The sequence below is a fragment of the Camponotus vicinus genome, unplaced genomic scaffold (assembly GCF_025532165.1).
Source record: "Camponotus vicinus isolate PSW18456_S1 unplaced genomic scaffold, iyCamVici1.0 SCAF_8, whole genome shotgun sequence".
NCBI classification, from domain to species: Eukaryota; Metazoa; Arthropoda; class Insecta; order Hymenoptera; family Formicidae; genus Camponotus; species Camponotus vicinus.
Window position 1 is genome coordinate 796,520 of NW_028141980.1, and position 23,584 is coordinate 820,103.

Here is a 23,584-nt window from a genome sequence, read left to right on the forward strand (position 1 = left end):
TTAATTGAAAACTGTAAATATATTAAAATTGTGTATTTGTGAATTAGAATAAAGGACTGTACATTGACACATATATATATCGGGACTTATCGTTCTCTTTCTTTCGTGCCGCGCTCACTTCTCGGTCTATTCTCGCGTCTTTTGCTAACAATTATTATGATTTATTTTACAGAATATATACAACTCCTATACCTAAAAGAAGCCTTACGGATCTCTACGGAAAAATTTTATTTGGCAAATTTTTTTCCTTCTTTTTTTAGATTGCAATGATAAATTATAAAAAGAATTGTAAATCTCATAACGACACTTTAGTATCACTATATAAAATCGAATAAAATATTCGAAGCGCAAGTAGCATATATGGTTATAATGTCAATATGTTTTTATTAAATTAAATTTAATTATGTTTTTTATTGATAATTATATTTTTTCGAAGTTTAATTAAGGATGTTTTGTATGTACAATCCCAGCAAAAAATAGCTGAAAATCAATATTGACGAATATATCCACTTTTGGTGTATTTTGAGTATGAGAAATTGCGTGGTATATTACAATTTGATCTTAGCTACAGTGCAGAGATGTATTTTTTAATATTTATTGCGTTTTTACTGAAATATTCCGAATTTTGTTAATCGAAATGATTAACTTTTGGCAGTGACGATATCTCAAATTCAACTTGACAACACGAAATTTCATTTTTGAGAATAAAATAATTTAACGATACTGAGTGGTTTAAAGTGTCAGAATAAATATTAAAACATTTATTAATTAAAAAAATGCATTATTTATAGCAATTTAATTAATAAATTTAATAATTTGTCATGTCTCTGGCGAGCGTGAAATGTGACAACGTTGTAATTTTTCGTAAGTTGGCCGGACTTCGCGCTCTACACACGAAGCCTATACTGCTTATATCAGTCGATGGCTTATACGCATTTGTAAGCTGTCAGATTTTAAGAAATTGCTCGAGGTATAAGGTTAGTTCGTATTTTTTCGTTTAACAATGGGCAAAGTGAACGGACGTTATCGGAAGGGAAAAATCGTGTCGAAAAAAGTTTACGAAAAAAGATTATTACAGCAAAATATCGGAAAGAAACGGAAAAAAGTGATTATTGATGAGCCCCAACAAGTTCACGAAAATAGTATAGAGGAGGATGATGAAGAAGAGATATCGTCATTAGACGGACGACGCATTGTCGATTTGAAGTTTCTGGGACAACAAATGTGGTGCGTTTCGTGCAAAGAAGCTTTATCGTTCGAATATATCGAAAATGAGTATCGTCGTGGATTGGGCTCACACTTGGCAATACGATGTCATAAATGCCTCATCATAAACGAAATTTTAACATGCACAATGCGACCTTCCAGTGACAAACGCAATACGCGTTTTGATATAAACTACAAAGCAGTTATAGGTATGATCGACATTCTTTCTATTTTATCTTCTCAATTATTTACCAATTATAGTATATAGTCTTGTTGAGCCAAAAAAACTCAAATAAACAGAAATTCATACAACGATGGGGATTGTCCATACTGCGTACTATTATAGAATCACATCGTTGTATGAATTTCTCTCAAAAAATATGTATTAACGCAGGTGACTAATATGAAACTGTTTATAGGTGTTTTGCATTCCGGATTAGGATGGTCGCATTTGCAAAAATTGCTGGCATGCATGAATGTTCCATGCTTTCAGTTTAAAACATTCAAAAAGTATGAACAAGAAATTGGATGCGCAGCGGAAGACGTAGCCAAACAAAGCTGTCGAGACGCAGCCCAATTTGAAAAAAACTTGACAGTAGAGCAAGCGGAGAACATTGAGAAGCAACTGTAATTAAGAGGCAGTTTTTTACAGACAGTATCTAAAAGTGTTTCTTAATCTTTTTTTTTTTAATAATAATTAATTTTTTATCGGTCGATGGTTTTCATAACTTCCTTAATCATGAATATAAGAAAAATCACTTTTTTTCTGTGAAGAAAATTTCTAGAATAATACAAATTATTTGTTTCAATTGTAAATATTTTTGTGCAACTGTGAATATTATTTATATCGCTTTTTTTTCTTTAAAAACATTTTTTCAAAATGAAACGAAAGTTTGTTTTGGATCTAGTTGAAGGCATTACGCTATCTGAATTTTATTGAATTCAGATCTTATAATATTTATTATTGATGATAATTATGAAATAAGTAAATAAATGTAACTCTGCCGTGGTGTCGAATGATTTTATAATAATTAATTTTATAATTAATTTTATAATTTTATTAATAATAATTTAATTTCTAATATATGTACAATTTCTAATAGTCTAAATTATAATAATATATTCAGAAAATAATAAATAATAAAATAAATAAAAAAATAATAAAATAAAATATAATAATATGTCTAATTTCTAATATGTTCAATTTATAATAGTTCTTCTATTATTTTCTGCAAATAATAAACATTCAAATATAAACAATTGATAATGTATTAGATTTTTTATTTGATCTAGACCTGAAGATTTTCGATCCAATTTCATTGTCCATCGCCAATCAATAAATGAAACTCCTATTGATCTCCAAACATCGACGTCCTCTCCTGATTTACAACGTTCCGTAGAATTCAAAAAATCTGTCGTACAAGAAAATCCCACTGTGTCATGGAATGATGTAGTTCGAATTGTCGTCTCATATGACATGGGATGGAGCACCCGAGGCTCGGGTCGACAATATGATAGTAATAATGGTTTTGGAGCCATTATAGGCTGCTTGAGTGGACTGGTTTTAGATTATTCAACATGCAACCGTACATGTAGAAAATGCGAAAAGGATAGCCCAACACCAAACCATGATTGTCGAAGAAATTTTTACGGATCGGCAAAAGCAATGGAGGCTCATGTTGCCAAGAAAATTATGGTTGAGAGTGAGATTCTGCGAAATGAAAATATTCAAATTGGAGTGTTGGTAGGAGACGATGATAGTTCTACTATTGCTGCATGTAGGGCTGCATCTAGTCATTCAATCATCAAACAATCTGATGTTAACCACACGTCAGGAGGAGTAAAGAAAAAGATATATAACATTCAAAAAAATCATAAGGAGTTAACCAAGGATCGAATCGTATATCTCCATAGATGCTTCACTTATGCCTTAGCTCAGAACAAAGGTGACAGCATAGGTTTAGCAAATGCAGTTCGGAGTATTCCCTACCATGTATTCAACGACCATACTAAATGCGGTACGTGGTGCGGCTTCGTTGAAAATGAAGAAAATTACGATCACAAAATTATTCCGGGAGGTTTTCATGATCAACGATTATTCGAAGAACTGAAAAACATCTTCGACAAATTAGCCTCAAATGCACAAAAATTCTCGACATGTGCATCGAGCAATGCAAACGAAAGTTTAAATGCAACTATGGCCAGCAAAGCTCCTAAGTCGAGATGCTACAATATGACTGCCTCTGCTGATTTTCGTTTCGCTTGTGCTGTGGGACAAAAAAATTTGGGCGAATCGTACACGCAAATAATAGCAAAAAAAATCAATCTATCACCAGGAAAACACCACACACAGCACATATCGAGACAACAAAAAATTTTATTGAGAAGACGCGAATTGATGAAAACACCTGCGTACAAAAAAAGACGTATGCTATTAAAAAAACTTCGTTCTGCTGTACGACATAGAAAAGAGGGCGTGGAAGGTGTTACGTATGAAACTAATGTGCCCTTCTGACCGAACCTGCTATTCCAGCGAACGAAGAAAATGATTCCGATACTGAAGAAGATCTTTATGAAATTCCTATAATACTTCTTGATCTAGAGACTTCTGGGTTTCAAGCTGACTGTGATATTTTACAAATTGCCGCGAAATGTAACAAAACGGTTTTCTCAACGTACGTCAATCCGGTTCAACAAATTTCACCAAAGGCAACTGAAGCTCATGGTCTCGTCAATCGTTACGGCGATCTTATGCACAATGGTGTTAAAGTACCATCAGTTCCTATTAGAATTGCATTGGGAGAATTCTGTACTTGGTTACAATCATTCGGAAAAAAAAGTTGCATAGCGACACACAATCTTACTTTTGACGGTCCTAGATTATACAGAGCAATCACCAAAAATAATTTAGTAAGTGATTTTTCAATGTGGATTCATGGATTCATAGATACCTTGCCGGTCATAAGAACAATAACAGGCAGAAAAGGAAAAGGTTCATGTACGCTTAGTGGCTTAGCAGATGCATTGAATATTCAAAAGATTGGAGCACACAATGCAATAAATGATTGCGCAATTCTTCACAAAATATTGAAAAAACTGGAAATAAGCAATACTACATTATTGGAGAGTGCAACTTTATTCTCAGAACAAATAAACCATTGGCAATTAACAAATAAAACCAAAGAAAATTTTCAAACGTTGTTGCCGATGCAAAATCTTGTGAGCTCATCGATTCGGCAAAAATTAGCGTTGGCCGATATTACATTGGATATTTTAAAAAACAAATATGAGACTGCAGGTGCGGGAGCCCTCGAAGAATTAATTGAAGAAAGAATAAAAAGCAAAGGGCTCCACGTACAGAAAGCTAGCATGCAGAAAATAATCAACTGGTTTCATTGAATCATTCTTCTGCATAGACAATAATATATTGCAAATTTTTTTTTTCATTCCTTGGGAAAAAAATTCGTTTTGTTTTCGCAGATTTTTTTGTTATTTTATTTTTAAGATTTGTTGTTCGCAATATATATGTGTATCATTTTTAATGTGCAATTTGTGAAACTTATTGACATTCAGTGATAAAAAATGGTTTAATATTACTATAATAAATAAATAAAAAATTTTGCATAGATATTCTCGTGTTTCAAAATTTTCCCCGCATTCCTTCTATATTCTAAAAATTATCCGAAGAAAGCAAAAGAATAAAAAAAAAAAAACATGAAAGATCGATTTCAAATAGACAGCAATTGAATATCTTATATTCAAAATAATCAAAATAAAAATAGAAAAAAAAGATATATATTAGTTTATTTATTTTTATTTTATTTATTATTATTTATTTTTATTTATTTATTTTTAATTTAATTTATTATTATTTATTTATTTATTTATTTATTATCTATTTATTATATTATATTTATATATTTATTATTAAGATAATTAAGTATGAGAGTTTGCTCAATACTAATATATATATAAAATATATTTTATGTACTTGGCGTATTTTTTTTATCTTTGTAAAGTTTTTTTTAGAGGGATATATATATATATTAGTATTTTTTCGCATTTTGCTCTAAGTATACAGCTTCGACATGCTTCGGCATTATTCCCGTCTCTCTCATTCTTCTCAGCCGAGTGCGATGTTGCCAAACTTTCACAGATAATTTCGTCTTGTGTCAGATACATGGCTAATTTAATTGAATTATATTTAATATCTTTTTAACCAGTTAGTACTTGTATAATATTATTTGACCAAATATTTCCTCTGTATCTAAACTACACTTTTGCAAATTTTAAACAAATTCTGAATATTATTTCCATGTGTTTTTGTCATTTGAATCGACGTGGTCATACGTTTCCCATAAGAACACATGTTAATTCAGTGCAAATTAAAATCCTTATAACTTGTGAACGCTTTAGTGAATCGATTTAAAAATTGTACTGAAGATTCTAGACATATGTAAGAACATTCTGTACAATTTTCATTAAATTCTCAATATTTTGAAAATAGGTACGAAACATCCTTAATTTCTACTTTATTTTGAAAACCAAGTTGATGAATTTTTATCGATAATAATTATATAACATATAATATATGACATATAATATTAATAACTAGCTTTTACTTTATATTTCGCCAATATATAAAACTAATGCACATAATATTGTTGATAATATCATTAATATAAAAATACACAAAGTTAAAAGCTCCCCAAAATTAACAAATTAAAATGAATAATAAGAGGCAATAAGGAGCCAACGCGGTTGAAGGGCGTGAAAAAAAAATTTTTTCTCCAAACAGTCAATTGAAACGATCTTTCTTCTTTATTTCATACGTTTCGGCCTCATTTCGAGCCATCTTCAGTGATTCTAATACAATTAAAAAATGCCAATTAAGACAGTAAAAAAGACTCCTATAGACTAAGTATGTATGTGATTATGCTTTTTTTCTATTTTGTATTTTTTGCTGACACCGCATCTTTTTTACTGTCTTAATTGGCATTTTTTGATTGTATTAGAATCACTGAAAATGGCTCGAAATGAGGCCAAAACGTATGAAATAAAGAAGAAAGATCGTTTCAATTGACTGTTTGGAGAAAAAATTTTTTTTTCACGCCCTACAACCGCATTGGCTCCTTATTGCCTCTTATTCATTTTAATATCATTAATATTTTTAATAACCTACATTTTTTATTTTTGATTACTTATAATAAAGAATACATGGACATAATTATTATCGATAAAAATTCATCAACTTGGTTTTCAAAATAAAGTAGAAATTAATTAAACTTCGAAAAAATATAATTATCAATAAAAAACATAATTAAATTTAATTTAATAAAAACATATTGACGTTATAACCATATATGCTACTTGCGCTTCGAATATTTTATTCGATTTTATATAGTGATACTAAAGTGTCGTCCATAATTGCAACAACTAAGTGACAAGAAACTAACCATTACATAACATACTGATATTAAGTTTTTTTTGTTAAATATCAACAATTGAAAAAAAGACATTATTTTCCTTCTTTTCTTTTAATGTATGAACAATATATATATATTATAAATTATACTAAAAAAGAATAATACATATAGACAAATATTTTAATATAATTACTAATGTTATCGCGAAATATTCACTCTATGTATCATAATATTTCTAAATAGATGACATAAGTTTACAAACAAGCATCTGACAAAAGATATTAAAAATTTATATAAATAGAAATTCTGAGCATCTTGGTGCACAATGAAGTTTCTTACTCGTGTATGTATAATGTATATCATATTTCATTGTATATTTTGTATACATTAATCAGTTTTTGAACTGATATATACAAAATATACAATGAAAGATGATATACATTATACATACATGAGTAAGAAACTTCATTGTGCACCAAGATGCTCAGAATTTCTATTTATATAAATTTTTAATATTTTTCGTCAGATGCTTATTTGTAAACTTATGGCATCTATTTAGAAATATTATGATACATAGTGAATATTTCGCGATAACATTAGTAATTATATTAAAATATTTGTCTATATGTATTATTCTTTTTTAGCATATTTTAGCTAATTGGTAAAAAAGCCATTATATCAGAAAAAAAATAAACGTGCATCAGAGAAATATAGTACAATTGCATGCCAATAATCTTTTTAGAATGATTTTTTTAATTATAGTATTCTTCAGTCTACTCTGTGTAAAATTGGTATCTACAATAAATAACATAAAGCAATTGAAATAATCACCTTGATTTATTTCACCAATAATGCATTGATTCATTTTTTATCATATATCACAAAGACAAATCAAGATTCTTAATTTCATTGCATTTACTATAATAATAAACTACACATCCTATCTTCTCATGTTATTTCTTTTTGGAGATATATTAAAAATAAAGAAGCATTTTATATGAATGTATAAATATATCTAAAAGAGTAAAGTTTCTACCAATTAAATTATTGATATAATAACATATATTTAATTTACTTGGATTTTTGTGTAGCTTTTTTTTAATGAGAATTTTGAATTTTCTGCCTAGAAATACATTAATAGTTTTATATGCAAATATTTTTAAAATTATTGTCACTTATTTTTTCTGAAACAAAATAATTTTTTTCAATTATTTTATTCTGTATAGAAATGCATATTAGTGCTTACATTACAACAGCCTTATATAAAACTATGCTGTTTAATGTATTTTTTAAAGTTTAGTTTTATATTTATTCTACAATTAAGTATATATGTATGGATATATTATTCACAAGATGAGATGTGTACGTTTCTACTTCTGATCATATAAAAAAAAATGTACGTTATTACGCATCATTATGAATAAAATTAATAGTGTTAAAAAAGAAAAAAAGATCTGAAGAGAAAGAGAAAATCTGAAGAGAAAAAGAGGAGGACAGAGAGAGAGAGAGAGAGAGAATGTACGACGAAGAGAAAAAATATACGCTAGCTGCAATGTAGTGTGTACTGTACATGTATATTACTCATACACGCATGAAAGAGATAATGGGTCTGTTCTTTTTAGCTGCACTGCTGCACTAGTGCAATAAGTTGGAAAGAGACAATCATACTTTCTTTCACTCTAACTAATTGCACTAGTGTAGCAGTGCAGCTAAAAAGAACAGGCCCATTATGATTGTCTCTCCTTGTCATACAACAGAGTCTAACTCCATCTATCGCGACATCGGGCAACTAATCTACGGGTCTGTTTTACTCTTTTGCCTCGATCTCACACAAACACATATGCACAAAAATTTTCTGCACAGAAATTTTTTTACTACGCTTCTAAACGCATTCCTGACTGTTCACTTATATTCCTTCAGGAAATTCCGAGCTGAGTGTGCTCTTATTTTGTACGTACAAACTACAAAACTTTTATATTCAGCTAATATTGTTACGAGATGATGTCAGAAGCCGATAAGAAAACTGTAATTTTCTATTTTTTCTTTATTTTAAACATAAAATGGTTCACTCTCATATTTCTTGCTATGTGTAATTTAATTGTGGAGAAGTATTTATTATTCTGTGCAACTAATAAAAAGTTTTCTGTGCACAAAATTTAGCAGTAATACAGGAAGGTCCGGCATCCTCTTAAGAGGGATAAACACTGTGACGGCAAAAAAAAAATCAATTTTTTTTTTACATTTTCTTAAAGTATAACATGTGGAGTCTCCTAAAGTATTATGCTGAAGTTCATAAAAATAACAGAACTACAGCTGTTTTTGTTGCGCTCCGTAGGGGACTTCAGGCAAGTCATAAAAAACCGTTATCCAAAGTTGCCGTTAAGGCAATTATTCCAGTATATGAAGATTTGAGCAGAACTGATTTGTTAGAGCGCTGTTTGGGCGGTTACACGCAAAATAATAACGAGAGCTTCAACGCTATGGAAGTTTGCTCCAAAAACAACATTTAGCAGTGCTAAAGTCGTTAAAACAGTTGCATACTTAGCTGTATGCATATTTAACGATGGAATTGAGTCTTTGTTAAACATTTTAATCATTTTAAATATTAAAATCGGGCCGGTATTGGCTGAATACTGCCAAACGCAAGACTCCGGCCGCAATGCTGCAGCGGACAGACGCACATATGACACGATGTTTGACGGAGATTCGTCTGTTAGCAGTAGGAGAAAATCAGCCAGTACTTCCCGAAATGCACAAAATAATGCACACTATGGCCCTGGATTGGATGAATTATAGTATGTTTGGAAAAAACGTATTTATTAACAAAATAACCGTACTTAAAACTTTAAACGCGTTTTTCTCGAAATGACATTTTCACAACTGGCCCTGCACTTTTCTCAGCCAATTTAAATCCAAATGACTTGAAATTTTAACAAGATATTTTTAAATATAATATATAATATATAATATATAATATATAATATATAATATATAATATATAATATATAATATATAATATATAATATATAATATATAATATATAATATATAATATATAATATATAATATATAATATATAATATATAATATATAATATATAATATATAATATATAAATATATAATATATAAATATATCTTCAGTTAAGCGTACGGATTTTTTTTTACGATTGAAATTTCCCCAAAAAATGCCAAAAAAACGGTATTTTTTTTGGACGATTTTCGAACTTTTTTTGAACGTGCGCCATTTTGCGAATAATTAAAATATTAAAATTTCCCTACGCTTAACTGAAACTACACTCATATACTTTAAGAAAATCTTGGGTTTTTTTATTTCAAATGACTTTTAAGGACTCCAGATGCAGGGCCGATGGAGCTTGCGCGGCGTGCAGAGCCTACTACAGACACATTTTATACCAAGATAAAAATGTATTTCATCAAATAAAAAAATATTTTTCAACAGTTCTAAAGATGACTAAGTCAATACAAAAACATTTATTTATCTACCTGCTTTATGGGCATCACAAAAAATTCGCTAAAAAGAGCTATTTTTTCGGCCATCACAGTGTTTATCCCCCTTAATAGAAATAGGAATGTAATAGATTGAAGAATACAGATGTTCTGCGAGCTGTTTCCAGAATAGTTATAAAGGTTTCTGAAAAAAGAGTGTGATGCAGGAGACTATTATGCATTAAATATTCACTTAAACTGTGATTATAACAAATATTAACATACTTATTTAATACTTATATATAATAAAATTTGAAAACGAAAACAACAATAAAAAATATACGCGACTGTCACACTCTTCTCTCTCAGTCTTCACATGAATTATCTGTATCTGTTTTGAATCTCTTACTACAATTTCTTACTGTGTGTTGTATGTATTTTTATAATTTTTCATATTTTATAACTTTTCTGTTTACTTTTTAATCTGAAATAAAACTAAAAAAAAATAAACATTTGTATACTTTGTGTTAAACATAGCATTTTTTTTTATTTATTTTTATCACAGCTTTTACAAATATTTTTTGTATTATATATCTCTATAAAATATATCTCTATAAAATTAAATTTTGGTCTGGAAAACTTTTTTTGGAGAATATTATTCTTAATGATTAACACTTTATAACTTAAGGCTCCTGAGTACTTACCGCGAAACTCTGAGTTGACGGTGGCGAGAAAAAAAATACGCGGTAAGAATAAGATTTACCATATAAGTGAAGTGTGTTACTAATTGGTAAGAAATCAATCGGTGTAACACACACTTACACACATACCCATCTATCATCCGTTATTGGTTTTTTTTTTCACGTCAAATGATATTGATTTTTACTGCACAGCTGATTTTATTTTGTCGTTTCTCATATGATGCATATTTATTATGTCGTACATCATACATTGTGATAATTAATTAATATTAACAAATTATAAATATTATAAATATTATAAATATTATAATATTAAATTATAATATTAACAAATTATAATATAATAGAAAACATTTAATTATTTTTTAAATAACAATTTAAATAATTGTTTAATTATTATATTTAAATAGAGTTATATATAATGTTTTTACATGTTTTCATATCTGGAAAATAAGATACATTTTTTTAAAGAAATAATTATAGAAAATAATCTACATTATCATTTTAAAATAAAATAAAAAAATAAAACCAGCTGTGCAGTAAAAATCAATATTACTTGAAATGAAAAAATCAATAACAGATGATGGATTATTATGTATAAAACAATCTTGATAATAAATTAATCTAAAATTGGATCCTTTTGATAACAATCATATGAGTAAAAAAAAGCTATAAGGACTAAACCACAAGGACCAAACCCTAGTAAAACGAGTGAAATTCTTAAAGGATATTTCTCATTTAAAAATTTCGCTTGTTTTACTGTGGTTTAGTTCTTATAGCCTTTTTCTTACTCATAAGATCATTATGCGTATAAATGTAGTTATGAACGCGAGTTTTACGCGACATCATTGACAAATTTTATCGCTTGCTACTTAAAAATTATTATAGGCTCAATATTTTCTTATCAGAATTTTTTACTTTATTTTATGTGTACAATACGCTATTAAAGTATTGTATGGATGTTATGAAACTCTATGTATATGTAGAGGGTGAAGAAAAAGTATAGAAATCCTGAAAAATTTCGAAAAATATCAGTTTCACAGGAAATTGTTTCGGATAAATGTTGTAGGGTTTAAAACGATCTATTTATTGATCTTATCAGTTTGACTTTAAATGGAGTCGTCAAGGTTAGAACAAGATCATCTTGAATTTTTTAAATGGAACTCCTATGTTTTATTGCATATTCTTGTAGCTTACTTTAAAATCTTTCCAAAATACTATAATTAAGTTATTTTTCATTAAGTACTTTTCGAGTTATTAGACGAAATAATTTCTTAATTTTACACAAACTATAAAATATCTCGTAAAATATTCACTGTTCGATGATTTTATCTCAATACTTTTAGACACAAAATAATGAGAGGAATCCATTGATATAAAAAAAATACATACTTATTTTTAAGAAAAAATATGTAACTGTTAATTGCAAATTATATATTTCTTTTCTTAAAAATAACTATGTATTTTTTTACACCAATGGGGATTATTTTGTGCCTAAAAGTATTGAGGTAAGAATATCGAACAGTGACTATTTTACGAGATATTTTATAGTTTATGTAAAATTAAGAAATTATTTCAAGTCTTATAACTCGAAAAGTACTTGATACAAAATACCTAATTATAATGTTTTGGAAAGCTTTTAATGTAAAGTACAAGAATATGTAAAAAAAAGTAGAGAGTTTCATTTAAAAAATTTAAGGTGATCTTGTTCTAACCTTGACGATGCCACTCAAGGTCAAACTGATAAGCTTAATAAATAGATCGTTTTAAACCCTTACAACATTTATCCGAAACAATTTTCTGTAAAATTTATATTTTTCGAAATTTTTTAGGGTTTCCATACTTTTTCTTCACCCTCCATATGAAAAACATTATACTCGTAAATATTACAAATGATGAAGCGTGATCGCTTCGACATCGATTCTAAATTGTTTATTTATTTTTTATTGTCTAATTGTTTATTTATTATCGAATCACAAGAATATATTGTAAGAAAAAGGAAAAGAATATTAGATAATTACTATTAAATAATAAAGTTTAAGTAATAATACTTAAATAATAATGCTTATTTAATTTTTAAACATTAAATTTACTTCTTGGACAGTATACATCTTGTTGTAATAGTACAGACGGGTTGCAATCATATCTATCCATTAGCGAATAGCTATTTTGAACTCTAACGGTAAGATATAAGTGCACCCATGTGCACTTGGGTATCAATTTGCACGATTCCATATACAAGAAATTTTTCTTTTTATTATTGTAAAATTTACTGCGCTAAGCGCAGAATACAAGTAGATGAGCAGAGCGTTTCATTTCATTTATATATTTTAAACTGCGTCTAACGCAGAATGCATTTTAACAATAATCACTGCGCTCAGTGCAGAATGCATTTTGATAATAATCACTGCGCCTAACGCAGAATGCATTTTGCTATTAATCACTGCGCCCAGCGCAGAATGCACTTTGACATTATTCATTTTCTAAATTTGTTTTTCAATGTTTTTCTTCCAATATTTTCATATAAATCTATTTTTTTGTCTTTTCTTTTTCTATTATTTTTTTCCTTTTTGCTTCAATTATATATTCAGGTTCGCGGATTGGCATGTTTCTTTCTAGTCTTGGATCAAATAATTCTGGTAATACACAATCTTCATAAAATTGCACCAGTTTAGAAACCATATTTTCTGTCCAGAAAACATCATCACGTATAATCTTTTCCATTTTTAATCCTAATGGTGTCCACAGTGCGAAGATGCGGTACTGTCGCTGCGTTATATGTAACTGCCCTTGTATTTGGTAATAGTATATGTGATTGCGTTTCATTTCTTCATCTTTTTCATTTTTATATAACGATTGTAGATTTGAGACATTTGTTGCAATCGCATCTTCTGGTGTTAAGAATCGTGCTGCAAAAGGACATTTTATCTCCACAATTCCATCATCTCCTATTAAACCATCTGGCGAAGCGCCTAAAAATAGTATTTCTGAATCTATAAATAATCCACAACGCTTAATATTAATATTCAATGCACTTTCTATGCTTTCGCGTACAACATCTTCGTATTCTATTCCATGTTTCACTGATTCCACATTTAATTGTTGTGGATATATTATTGCTTTAACTCTTGATGCGCAAGAAGTACTCTTTCTCATTTTACATATGTGTCCAAAATGAGAAGCGGTGATCATTTCCGTGCGATAATATCTCCAAATACCGCTTGCTACTTGTTCCTTAGTTTCTTCTTCTATCGCTACTCGCTTCATTTGCCAATCTCGTAGCATATGCATATGTTGCACTTTTCTTATTTCTAATTCAGCTGATGTTGCATCAGGTTTATCAGCCTGCGGACCATAATCTCTATCTGCACGTCTTATTTTCCGTTGTGTCGATTGTTTTGTCGTATTTTGTGCACCTATTTTCTTCTTATTTTCCAATTTTGATGCTATTTTTCCTGGTTTTGTTTCCAAAATATAGCTTAGATGACTTATAGGCTTGCCAGTGTTAAATGCAACTATTGCAGCATTACAACGCATTTCATATGATCCTCTTAAACCAAAATTTATTCTTTTTCCACCAATATATTTTGATATAACAGAGTTAAAAGTTTCTACTCTGTTACTGTCTTTATTCTGCAATAAACTTTTGGCATTCCAACTAATATATTTTAATGCATTTTGCAGCTTTTCATATGGTCCACACTTTTTCAATTGTGGAATATAATTTTCTTCGTTTTCTTTTTGCGATCCATCACAGAAATATCCTATCTTTGCGCATTCATTATGTTCACCACCAAAAACATGACTTATTACATTATCTAGATCCATTTTTAGAAATATAATCTTTTGCTGCATTGTGCTCTGTTTCTCTAACCGGTACTCCACAGCTTTTGTCACAGCTGTTTTAATTCGAAGTACACGATTCCCAATAACATTTCTTAATTTACCAAAACGTCCTCTTGTTTTCGCTATTTCTTTTATTTTTGATGCCAAATTGCGCAATAAATGATTTCGACATTCAATTTTTTCTATAAGAACATTGGGGTATGGATTTGCTTGTATTATTTTTTTTATATACGCTGCTATCTCCGTCTGCTATATATATAGAATAAATTAGTCCGCGTTTTTCAATGCTTGTTTTAAATCCTTCCATGATTGCGTCTGCTTCCATGCTTGTTGAACTGCAATCTCTGCCCCAATTTTTATAACATTTATGACTTGTAGGTTCTTTTCCAAACTTCTCTGCTTTTACACAAACTGCACAATATTTATTTCTTACAGACATGTGCAGCACTTTGCCTGTTATAAAGAATCATATCTTCCTGTTCTAGCGCTAATACTAACCTGACCTGCATATCATCGGTCGTCGCGTCGCGCGCTTTGCATCGAGTATCGCGTTCTGTTAACGCGTTTCTTTAATCGAGTATGTAATTAATAATTAAATGCGTTAACCGTTTATTAAATTCGTACCGTAACCGTTGGTAAATTCCTCCTTTTATCAATCGTGAGTGATTAAGTACGAGTAAATTTGTAAAAGTGTCGAAAGTGATGAAAGAAAAAACTTCGCTTATTTGACGATGTGTTAGACTGCGTGTTGAAGAAACGACGTCTCGTCGACGACGATTATTATCGTGCAACACACTGGGCACTGCTATTTATCAGCAGTATGAAGAATCTCATTATTAAGGTAAGAATAAGTGAGTGAGTGAGTGAGAGAGTGAGAGAGAAAGAGGGAGAGAGAGAGAGAAAGAGAGAGAGTACGGTGCATGTGTGGATACGCGTGCATAAATACACCACACACACACACACACACACACACACACACACACACACTGATTGTTACACTCATCGTGTGCAGCAATCAGCTGATCGCGTCGAGCGCCCCATATGATCGCCTGTATCGGACGGTGAGTTGCGCCGTCCCTGTCTACCTCTTGTACTCGTTCCGTAATTCGCAAACTATTTTATTTAATAATTTAAAAACTAAGCCTCGTAGACAATTTTGGTAAAGGGAAAATCGTCTTAGAATAGACTCGACAATTTATTTTTTTAAAGACAAACGTTTGTTCTGGATCACCCTGTATATATATATATTCATTTTTCGATTATCTTATCTTAATACTTTTATGCACAAAATAATGAGAGGAATCAATTGGTGTAAAGAAAACACATAATTGTTTCAAAAAAAAAAATGTAAATTGCAATTAACAATTACATATTTTTTCTTAGAAACACAACTATGTGTTTTCTTTACACCAATTGATTCCTCTCATTATTTTGTGCATAAAAGTATCAAGGTAAGATAATCGAAAAATGAATATTTTACTAGAAATTTTATGGCTTATGTAAAATTGAGAAATTATTTCAAGCCTCCTAACTCGAAAAGTAATGAAAACTAACTTAATTATAATGTTTTGGAAAGCTCTCGAAATGAGCTGCAAAAATATGCAATAAAAAGTAGGCGGTTCCATTTAAAAAATTGAAGGTGACCTTCACGTGACCTTCAAATAACTATTCAAGGTCAAATTAATGACACCATCTTATGTCCCCCTTGAAACCATACAACTATTGTCTGAAACATTTTTGCTGAAAATGCTTCGTTGAAAAATTAGTGAGGTGCGTTTTTTAAAATGGGACACCCTGTGTGTGAGTGTGTGTGTGTGTGTGTGTGTGTGTGTATATATATAGTTTTCTGCAGTTATTAATTAAAAATTGAATGATTAACGCATTTTCTTTTCATTTACATATTTAGGATATCAAAATAATTATCTCAGTTTCATAAATCGATTTCTCACAATATTTCATGTAAAAAGTTGTAAAAGTATATATTTTTATGATTCGGTAGATACGGGGACCATCTACAAGTGACATATACATATGTATACATTCGTCTACATTGACCTTTTAATGTGTATTTCGTTATTATTTTTTATATGTATATCCAATGAACAAAGATACATGAAAATTTAATTTTTTTTATAATTCGTTAATTGTCGGTACCATTAAAAACTGTATCAAAAACTTATTATAAACGATATACATAGTGTTAAATGCAGCATACATGTTTTTGCAATAGCTGTATGCATTATATTTCGTAGTTAGTTGTAGTTTGTATGCATTGTAATAAACATTATATCGAAAAAAGGAAGTTTCTTATGTATAGTATTTTAATGGGACCGGGGCATTATACGTAAACTACTCTAAATTATCGATATATAACGGACACAGAATTCTTATTGTAATTTGTAATTTTATTGTGAATTGATCTGAATGATTTTTAAATTTAAACTGTTTTGTCGCACGTTACATAGGCCGTGTTCCGAAATTCACTGGCAGTACTGCTAGCATATCGTCATCTTTGTTATTTACCAAGTGTTAGACAAGGATAACGACATGCTAGCAGTACTGTCAGTGAATTTCGGAACACAGCCATAAGAGTTGCAGAGGGCGTTTTCAATTGATTGACTATATGTTCAATTGTTTCTACTGTTTTATTATACCAATTGCTTTATTATACTTCGTAGTTCATGATGTAATGTATTATTACGTAAAAATTTTATTGAATATGCATGATTCGCTTGTTAACAAACGGGTTTAGTATGTAAATATTGGTCAGTAATTGTTTTTGTGTTATTTTAATTGTTTTTGCGTTATTTTAATTTTAATTTTTATTTAATCATCATGTTTTATATTATCAAACTTGAATTTTATTTCGTATGCACATCTATAATTATTTAATCTTTATTTTCTATGCAGGAATTTCATGTTTTTAATATAGAGGTTATAACTGATTATTTTCCTGAAGTGAGTCAATAAAATAATTAAAGTATTAAACTAAGTTTTATGGCTACTAAGTTTGTTTCATTCGACGATTAACTAAACATTTCATAAATATATATTTTTTGCACATATAATTCTATAATATTTAACAGCATTCTGTTAGAAGATACATTAGTTAATTGTAAGCGTAATGCTAAATTTAATTTAAAATTTCCAGTTTCCAGAGTTAAAGACAAAATATGTTTGCATTAGTTTTATTTTCTGATAATGTATATTACATCTGCAAAGAAACAGACATAATAAAAGGAAAAAGCAGTTGCAGTATTAAATACAAAAATGGCAAACGATATGCTGGCGAAATTATTGCCTATGAAAGTATGTAAAAATTATATGCGTAGTAAAAATTTTTAGTATCTTTGCAACATACTATTTTAATTGTATGGCACTTAAATTAATGTAACCTAATGTTAATACGAGTTTACATTTTAATGTTATATACAGGGTGTTTCATTTTAATCCGACCAGTCGAATATCTCGAAAACCAAGCCCGGGAGAGAAAAATATTTCAGACAAAAGTTGTTTGGTTTCGAGGGGGCCATAAGATGGTGACAATGATTTGACCTTGAACAGTCATTTGAAGGTCACATAAAGGTCACCTTAAATTTCTTAAATGGAATACCCTATATATTTTTGCACATTCTTGTAGCTGACATCGAGAGCTTTCCAAAACACTATAATTAAGTACCTTTTCGTTAAGTACTTTTTGAGTTATGAGGCTTGAAATAATTTCTTAATTTTACATAAACCGTAAAATATCTTGTAAAATATTCATTTTTCGATTATCTTACCTTAATACTTTTACGTATAAAATAATGAGAGGAATCAACTGGTGTAAAGAAAACACATAGTTGTTTTGAAGAAAAAATATGTAATTTGCAATTAACAATTCCATATTTTTTCTTCAAAACAATTATGTGTTTTCTTTACACCAGTTGATTCCTCTCATTATTTTATACGTAAAAGTATTAAGGTAAGATAATCGAAAAATGAATATTTTACAAGATATTTTACGGTTTATGTAAAATTAAGAAATTATTTCAAGCCTCATAACTCAAAAAGTACTTAACGAAAAGGTACTTAATTATAGTGTTTTGGAAAGCTCTCGATGTCAGCTACAAGAATGTGCAAAAATATATAGGGTATTCCATTTAAGAAATTTAAGGTGACCTTTATGTGACCTTCAAATGACTGTTCAAGGTCAAATCATTGTCACCATCTTATGGCCCCATCGAAACCAAACAACTTTTGTCTGAAATATTTTTCTCTCCCGGGCTTGGTTTTCGAGATATTCGACTGGTCGTATTAAAATGAAACACCCTGTATATAGATTAAATTTATATTCATCACAATGCTACTTACTTATAAAAGTAACTTTAACTTTGTAATACAAAGGTTACTCTTTTGCATTATACAAAAATAGATTAAAATATAATACTTTATTGCTATTAAATTAAATCACTGTGTCACTCTTATTATATTTAAAAGAATATTCTATTTTGACTATTTTTTGACAAGACTAGATTAAATATTTGTTTATATTTGGTTTGTAATAAATTTCTCTCCTTTTATTAATCCTTAGATAATTATGAAAAATTGGAAACCCTAAAAGTTAAAATGGAGAATGAAAATGATATGAAAAATAAAAAGCAGTCCAGTAAGTAAACCCACATTGTTACAATTTAGAAAGTATAAGGATTAGAAAACTTAATATTATTATTTCATTTATTTATAGTTAAAGTCTATAATAGCAATGTTAATGAAAGAAAATCAAGAAAAGTTGCATTATTTGAAAATAAGGAAAATGTATGCACTCTAAATACAAGCCAGATGAATATTAAAATGAAAAAGCAGAATAGAAAATATAATGGTAATGAAAAGGAAAATTTGTGCACTCTAAATAAAAAAACAGGCCTGGTGACTAATACGAAAAAGCGGGTTAAAAAATATAATGGTAATAAAAAAAATATATTTATTATTATTTATATTTGCACTTTAGTTAACAATAACATTCATACATGTTTTTAGTGCCTAGACGCAATACGAACAAATTTCAGCAAAATGGAAATTCCACACAAGATGGAAATATATCTAACAATTTAAATAACATAAAGTCAACAGAAAAAGACATAATGGACATCTCGAATGACACTAGTAGAAATATTTCTTTCATTTAACTGAATATTTTTCATTACTTTTGCACTTTACGTTTAGTACTGTATTGTTAAACATTAATGAAAATAACTTCTTTCAATTTTATTTTTATTTATTTTGTAATTAATAAACGTTTCTTAAGTATCTGTTGACAGGCACAATAGAGAAGAGTCAGAAAATAGAGATGCATCAAATATTGCAAAAGATACTACAAATGAAAAGCCTAACATTTTCAATAATATTGGAATAAATATTAATATTATTGTATTAAATTATCCTTTTTATATAGATTATGTTTATTAAGCCTTGAATAGTTTGCTTTCAATAAATTTTGCTCTTATTTGTACTTGTTTTTAAATTATTAAATTAAGTTTCTATTTCCAATTTGACAAAAAATTTTAATATTACATATTTCAGTAAAAAAATTATTTGCATATATAATATATCATAGAGTTAGCAATATTGAGAATAACTATGATTATTTATTATACATTATTATAAAGTAACATTATTTTAGGTGCGGAAGCAACTAATAATGAATATACAGAATTGATTACTTTTAATATAGTTAACCTATCAGATAATTCTAATCAACGTTTTACAGAACCTATTGTGGATTGTCAAAACATTTTAGATTTTAGCATAGGTGAATTAAATGAGCAAGGTAAAAGAAATACATAGTATATTATGTATAAATTTGATGGTCTTTCGATTTTATTGGATAACTTGAAATTTATCATTTCTGTTTAAAATTTTTTAGATTTTCAACGGTCGTCTATAAGTTTGGATTTGCTCACTAATTCTAATAATAATGGGTAATAATGGGTTGCTTCTTTTTTTCGTTCGCTATTAAATTAAAAACATTTTTACTAAAATTATAATGTGATGCAGGAATATTTTATCACCGCTTGAAATAACAGAACAAGAAACATTTGACTCTCAAGCTATAAATTACAGTATAAATGAATATTGTGATAATAGTTTTGACGATGTATCATACCCACCTCGTTTTAATTTAATAAACGTACGAGAAGAAGGTACAACAATTTCATATTGTAATTTTATATTAAAATTTATCATTAGAATCAATTAGATACATTTTAATTTATAATAGTAATTTTGACATTTTTACGCATTATATTTTAGAATATCTAGACACTATTAAATATATATTGAAAATAATTATTTTTTATATTAAGTAAAAGAGTAGCAGTAAACATTTTATTTCTTATTGCAGAAGACGAAGATGAAGTAAGTCGTACTGGTTCGATCAGTGAATCAAATGATTCATCTTATAGACCTGATTCAGATACTTCTGGAAACAGTAATATAGGAGATAAAAATAATTCGAAAACTTCGGTGATAGACAAAAATCAAGATTTACAAATTTCTAAAACATCACACAATACAACTCTAGAAAGGTCACTTTCTCCTAGACATGCGCCAGATGACACAAATATGTTTGTAAAAACTGTAGAAACTGGAAATAAGAAAGATTTTTGTGTTTATTGCCACACGGAACAATCCAAACTGAGTCGTCATCTCAGCAGAAAACACAGCAATGTAAAAGAAGTAAAGGATATCTTAAATATTCCTAGGGGACAACCAGAGCGTAGAATCTTGTTTAACAAAATTCGTAAAAATGGACATTATCTTTTTAATACTAATTCAGATGTCAATACAGGTGAATTGAAAGTTATGCGACGTCCTAATGCTAAACATAATAAAAATGCTAGTGATTTTTCTATATGCCCTCAATGCAAGAGTAACTATTCCAAATCAGCTGTTCGACATCATTATAGAAGATGTAGTAAACAAAGTTCTACATACAATAGAAATATATTATCCAAATCAAGGAAAATTACTGGTCGAATTCATGAATCTGCGTGTAAAATTCTCCGAGAACGCGTTTTTCCAACATTGAGAGATGACGATGTTACAAGAATTATAAGATATGATGAATTGGCTATTAATTTTGCAAATAAACTATGTGAAAAATTTCAAGATCCTCACTTTTATGACATGATACGACAAAAATTGCGTCTGATTGGTCGTCTATTTCTTGAAATAAAGAATCAAAATGATAAAATCGATGATCTCTTTACAATTTTTGTACCAGACAATTATGATGACTGTCTCAGAGCTGTTAGAACTTTAGCAGGTTTAAATGAGTTAGGAACTGGCTTTAAAACCCCGTCAGTAGCAACATCTTTGGGTACTTTACTAAAACAACTTTGCAAGCGATGCATTACCGTAATGATAAAGAGACGCGATAAGGAAAAACGAAAACTTGCAGAACAATTTTTAAATCTATTAATAGAAGATTATTCATCTTCTATTGCTCGAACAGCTGTTGAAACACTGCATCAGAAAAAAAGATATTCCAAAAAATTACTACCATCTCAAGATGATATTAAGAAGTTAGAAACTTATTTAAATGATACACTGAAAACAGCTTCCGACTCATTAAAGCAAACATTTTCTTTAAACACTTGGAAAACATTGGCAGAATGTTGTTTGCTGTCTATCCAGTTATTTAACCGACGTAGAGCTGGAGAAATCGAACGTGCTTTAATTGAAGATTTCCAGAATTATGAATCAGTGAATGAAAATACAATAGGTACATCTTACCTATCGCTTAGCAGTGAAGAAAAGAAAGCAGCACAAAAATATGTTCGATTCACTATGAGAGGGAAATTAGGCCGCACTGTACCGGTTTTACTTCATAGGCAAATATTAGAACATTTACAATTACTTCTAAGTCATCGTGAAACTGCAAAAGTTCATCTAAAAAATCCATATCTTTTCGGAATACCTGGCATATTAAAGGGAGATTATTTATATATATATTATATATTACTTAAGAGCATGTGAGCTTATGAGAAAATATTCACAGGAATGTGGAGCTTCAAATCCAGATACATTGCGAGGAACTAATTTAAGAAAGCACATAGCTACCATGTGCACTAATTTAAATCTAAGAGATTATGAAGTTTCCGATTTAGCTAATTTTATGGGTCATGCGGATAAAGTACACAAAGAACATTATCGGCAGCCCATTTTGAGTAGAGAAATATTCCAAGTGTCTAAGTTATTAGAGATTGTACATGGAAAAGACAGTGATGAAGAAACAGAGGAAATTGATATAGAGCAAAATAATTTTCATCAAAGTATATCGTCGCGTAAGTTTATTTGTTTCTCTTTGTTTATCTTAATACTTAAGTTGTCAACATACGTTATCAACATTAGTTATACCAATAATTATTATATTATTCATAATTAACAAAATAAAGCAAAGCATAGCACACAATTACAGTGAGATTGATAAAGTTCTAAAATTATAATTTTGATGTGTTACGTCCGGTGGACTCCACGATTCTTTTCTTTCCTCGAAACGATTTCGTGGAAGAAAGAAATTAAGGATCGACTTGCATTCGAAATGCAAAGCGATTCTTCTTAGGAATAAAGATAGCGCTTAGAAGAACGCAACCTAACCCGCGGGTATCGCCATTAAACTTTAACAAATCTAATACTGAGAATGGCCAGTCGAGATAGCGTTAACGAAACTCTAAATAAATTCGTGAATTGTTATGAGAAACTCTAACTGTCCCGTATCTATTGGTACGGCTTTATATTCGAAGCCTCTCTATCTAAAGAAATTTTAAAATAAGGATCTGGTTCTCGGGAAGATTGTCAAAACATACAGCAATATTCTTGAAATTGATAATGCACGTGCGCTCGTTCGACAGGCCACCCTCGAGCGTTCTCCGAATCGCCAAATCGCCAAGCGATAAGATAATCAGCTCACTCCCA

At 29.3% G+C, this 23,584-nt stretch overlaps 2 protein-coding genes and 1 pseudogene across 2 annotated transcripts; 2 read left to right on the forward strand and 1 right to left on the reverse strand.

Annotated features, from left to right (window-relative positions):
- Positions 1-1,003: 1,003 nt before the first annotated feature.
- Positions 1,004-1,837, forward strand: LOC145975420 (uncharacterized). Its single transcript, XM_083105899.1, has 2 exons — positions 1,004-1,415; positions 1,626-1,837. The coding sequence occupies exons 1-2, from the start codon at positions 1,004-1,006 to the stop codon at positions 1,835-1,837; spliced, it is 624 nt and encodes a 207-aa protein (XP_082962025.1).
- Positions 1,838-2,683: 846 nt separating this feature from the next.
- On the forward strand, positions 2,684-4,605 carry LOC145975924 (uncharacterized). Its single transcript, XM_083106692.1, has 2 exons — positions 2,684-3,632; positions 3,740-4,605. Exons 1-2 carry the CDS (start codon positions 2,684-2,686, stop codon positions 4,603-4,605), a joined length of 1,815 nt encoding a protein of 604 aa, XP_082962818.1.
- Positions 4,606-12,474: 7,869 nt separating this feature from the next.
- LOC145975925 (uncharacterized) lies at positions 12,475-15,140 on the reverse strand (annotated as a pseudogene).
- Positions 15,141-23,584: the final 8,444 nt, after the last annotated feature.

Coding starts and splice junctions, on each gene's coding strand:
- LOC145975420 (XM_083105899.1), top strand. CDS start 1,004: ATGGGCAAAGTGAACGGACGTTATCGGAAGGGAAAAATCGTGTCGAAA. Junction 1,416..1,625: donor AAACTACAAAGCAGTTATAG/GTATGATCGACA, acceptor AACTGTTTATAG/GTGTTTTGCATTCCGGATTA.
- LOC145975924 (XM_083106692.1), top strand. CDS start 2,684: ATGGGATGGAGCACCCGAGGCTCGGGTCGACAATATGATAGTAATAAT. Junction 3,633..3,739: donor ACCTGCGTACAAAAAAAGAC/GTATGCTATTAA, acceptor CTGCTATTCCAG/CGAACGAAGAAAATGATTCC.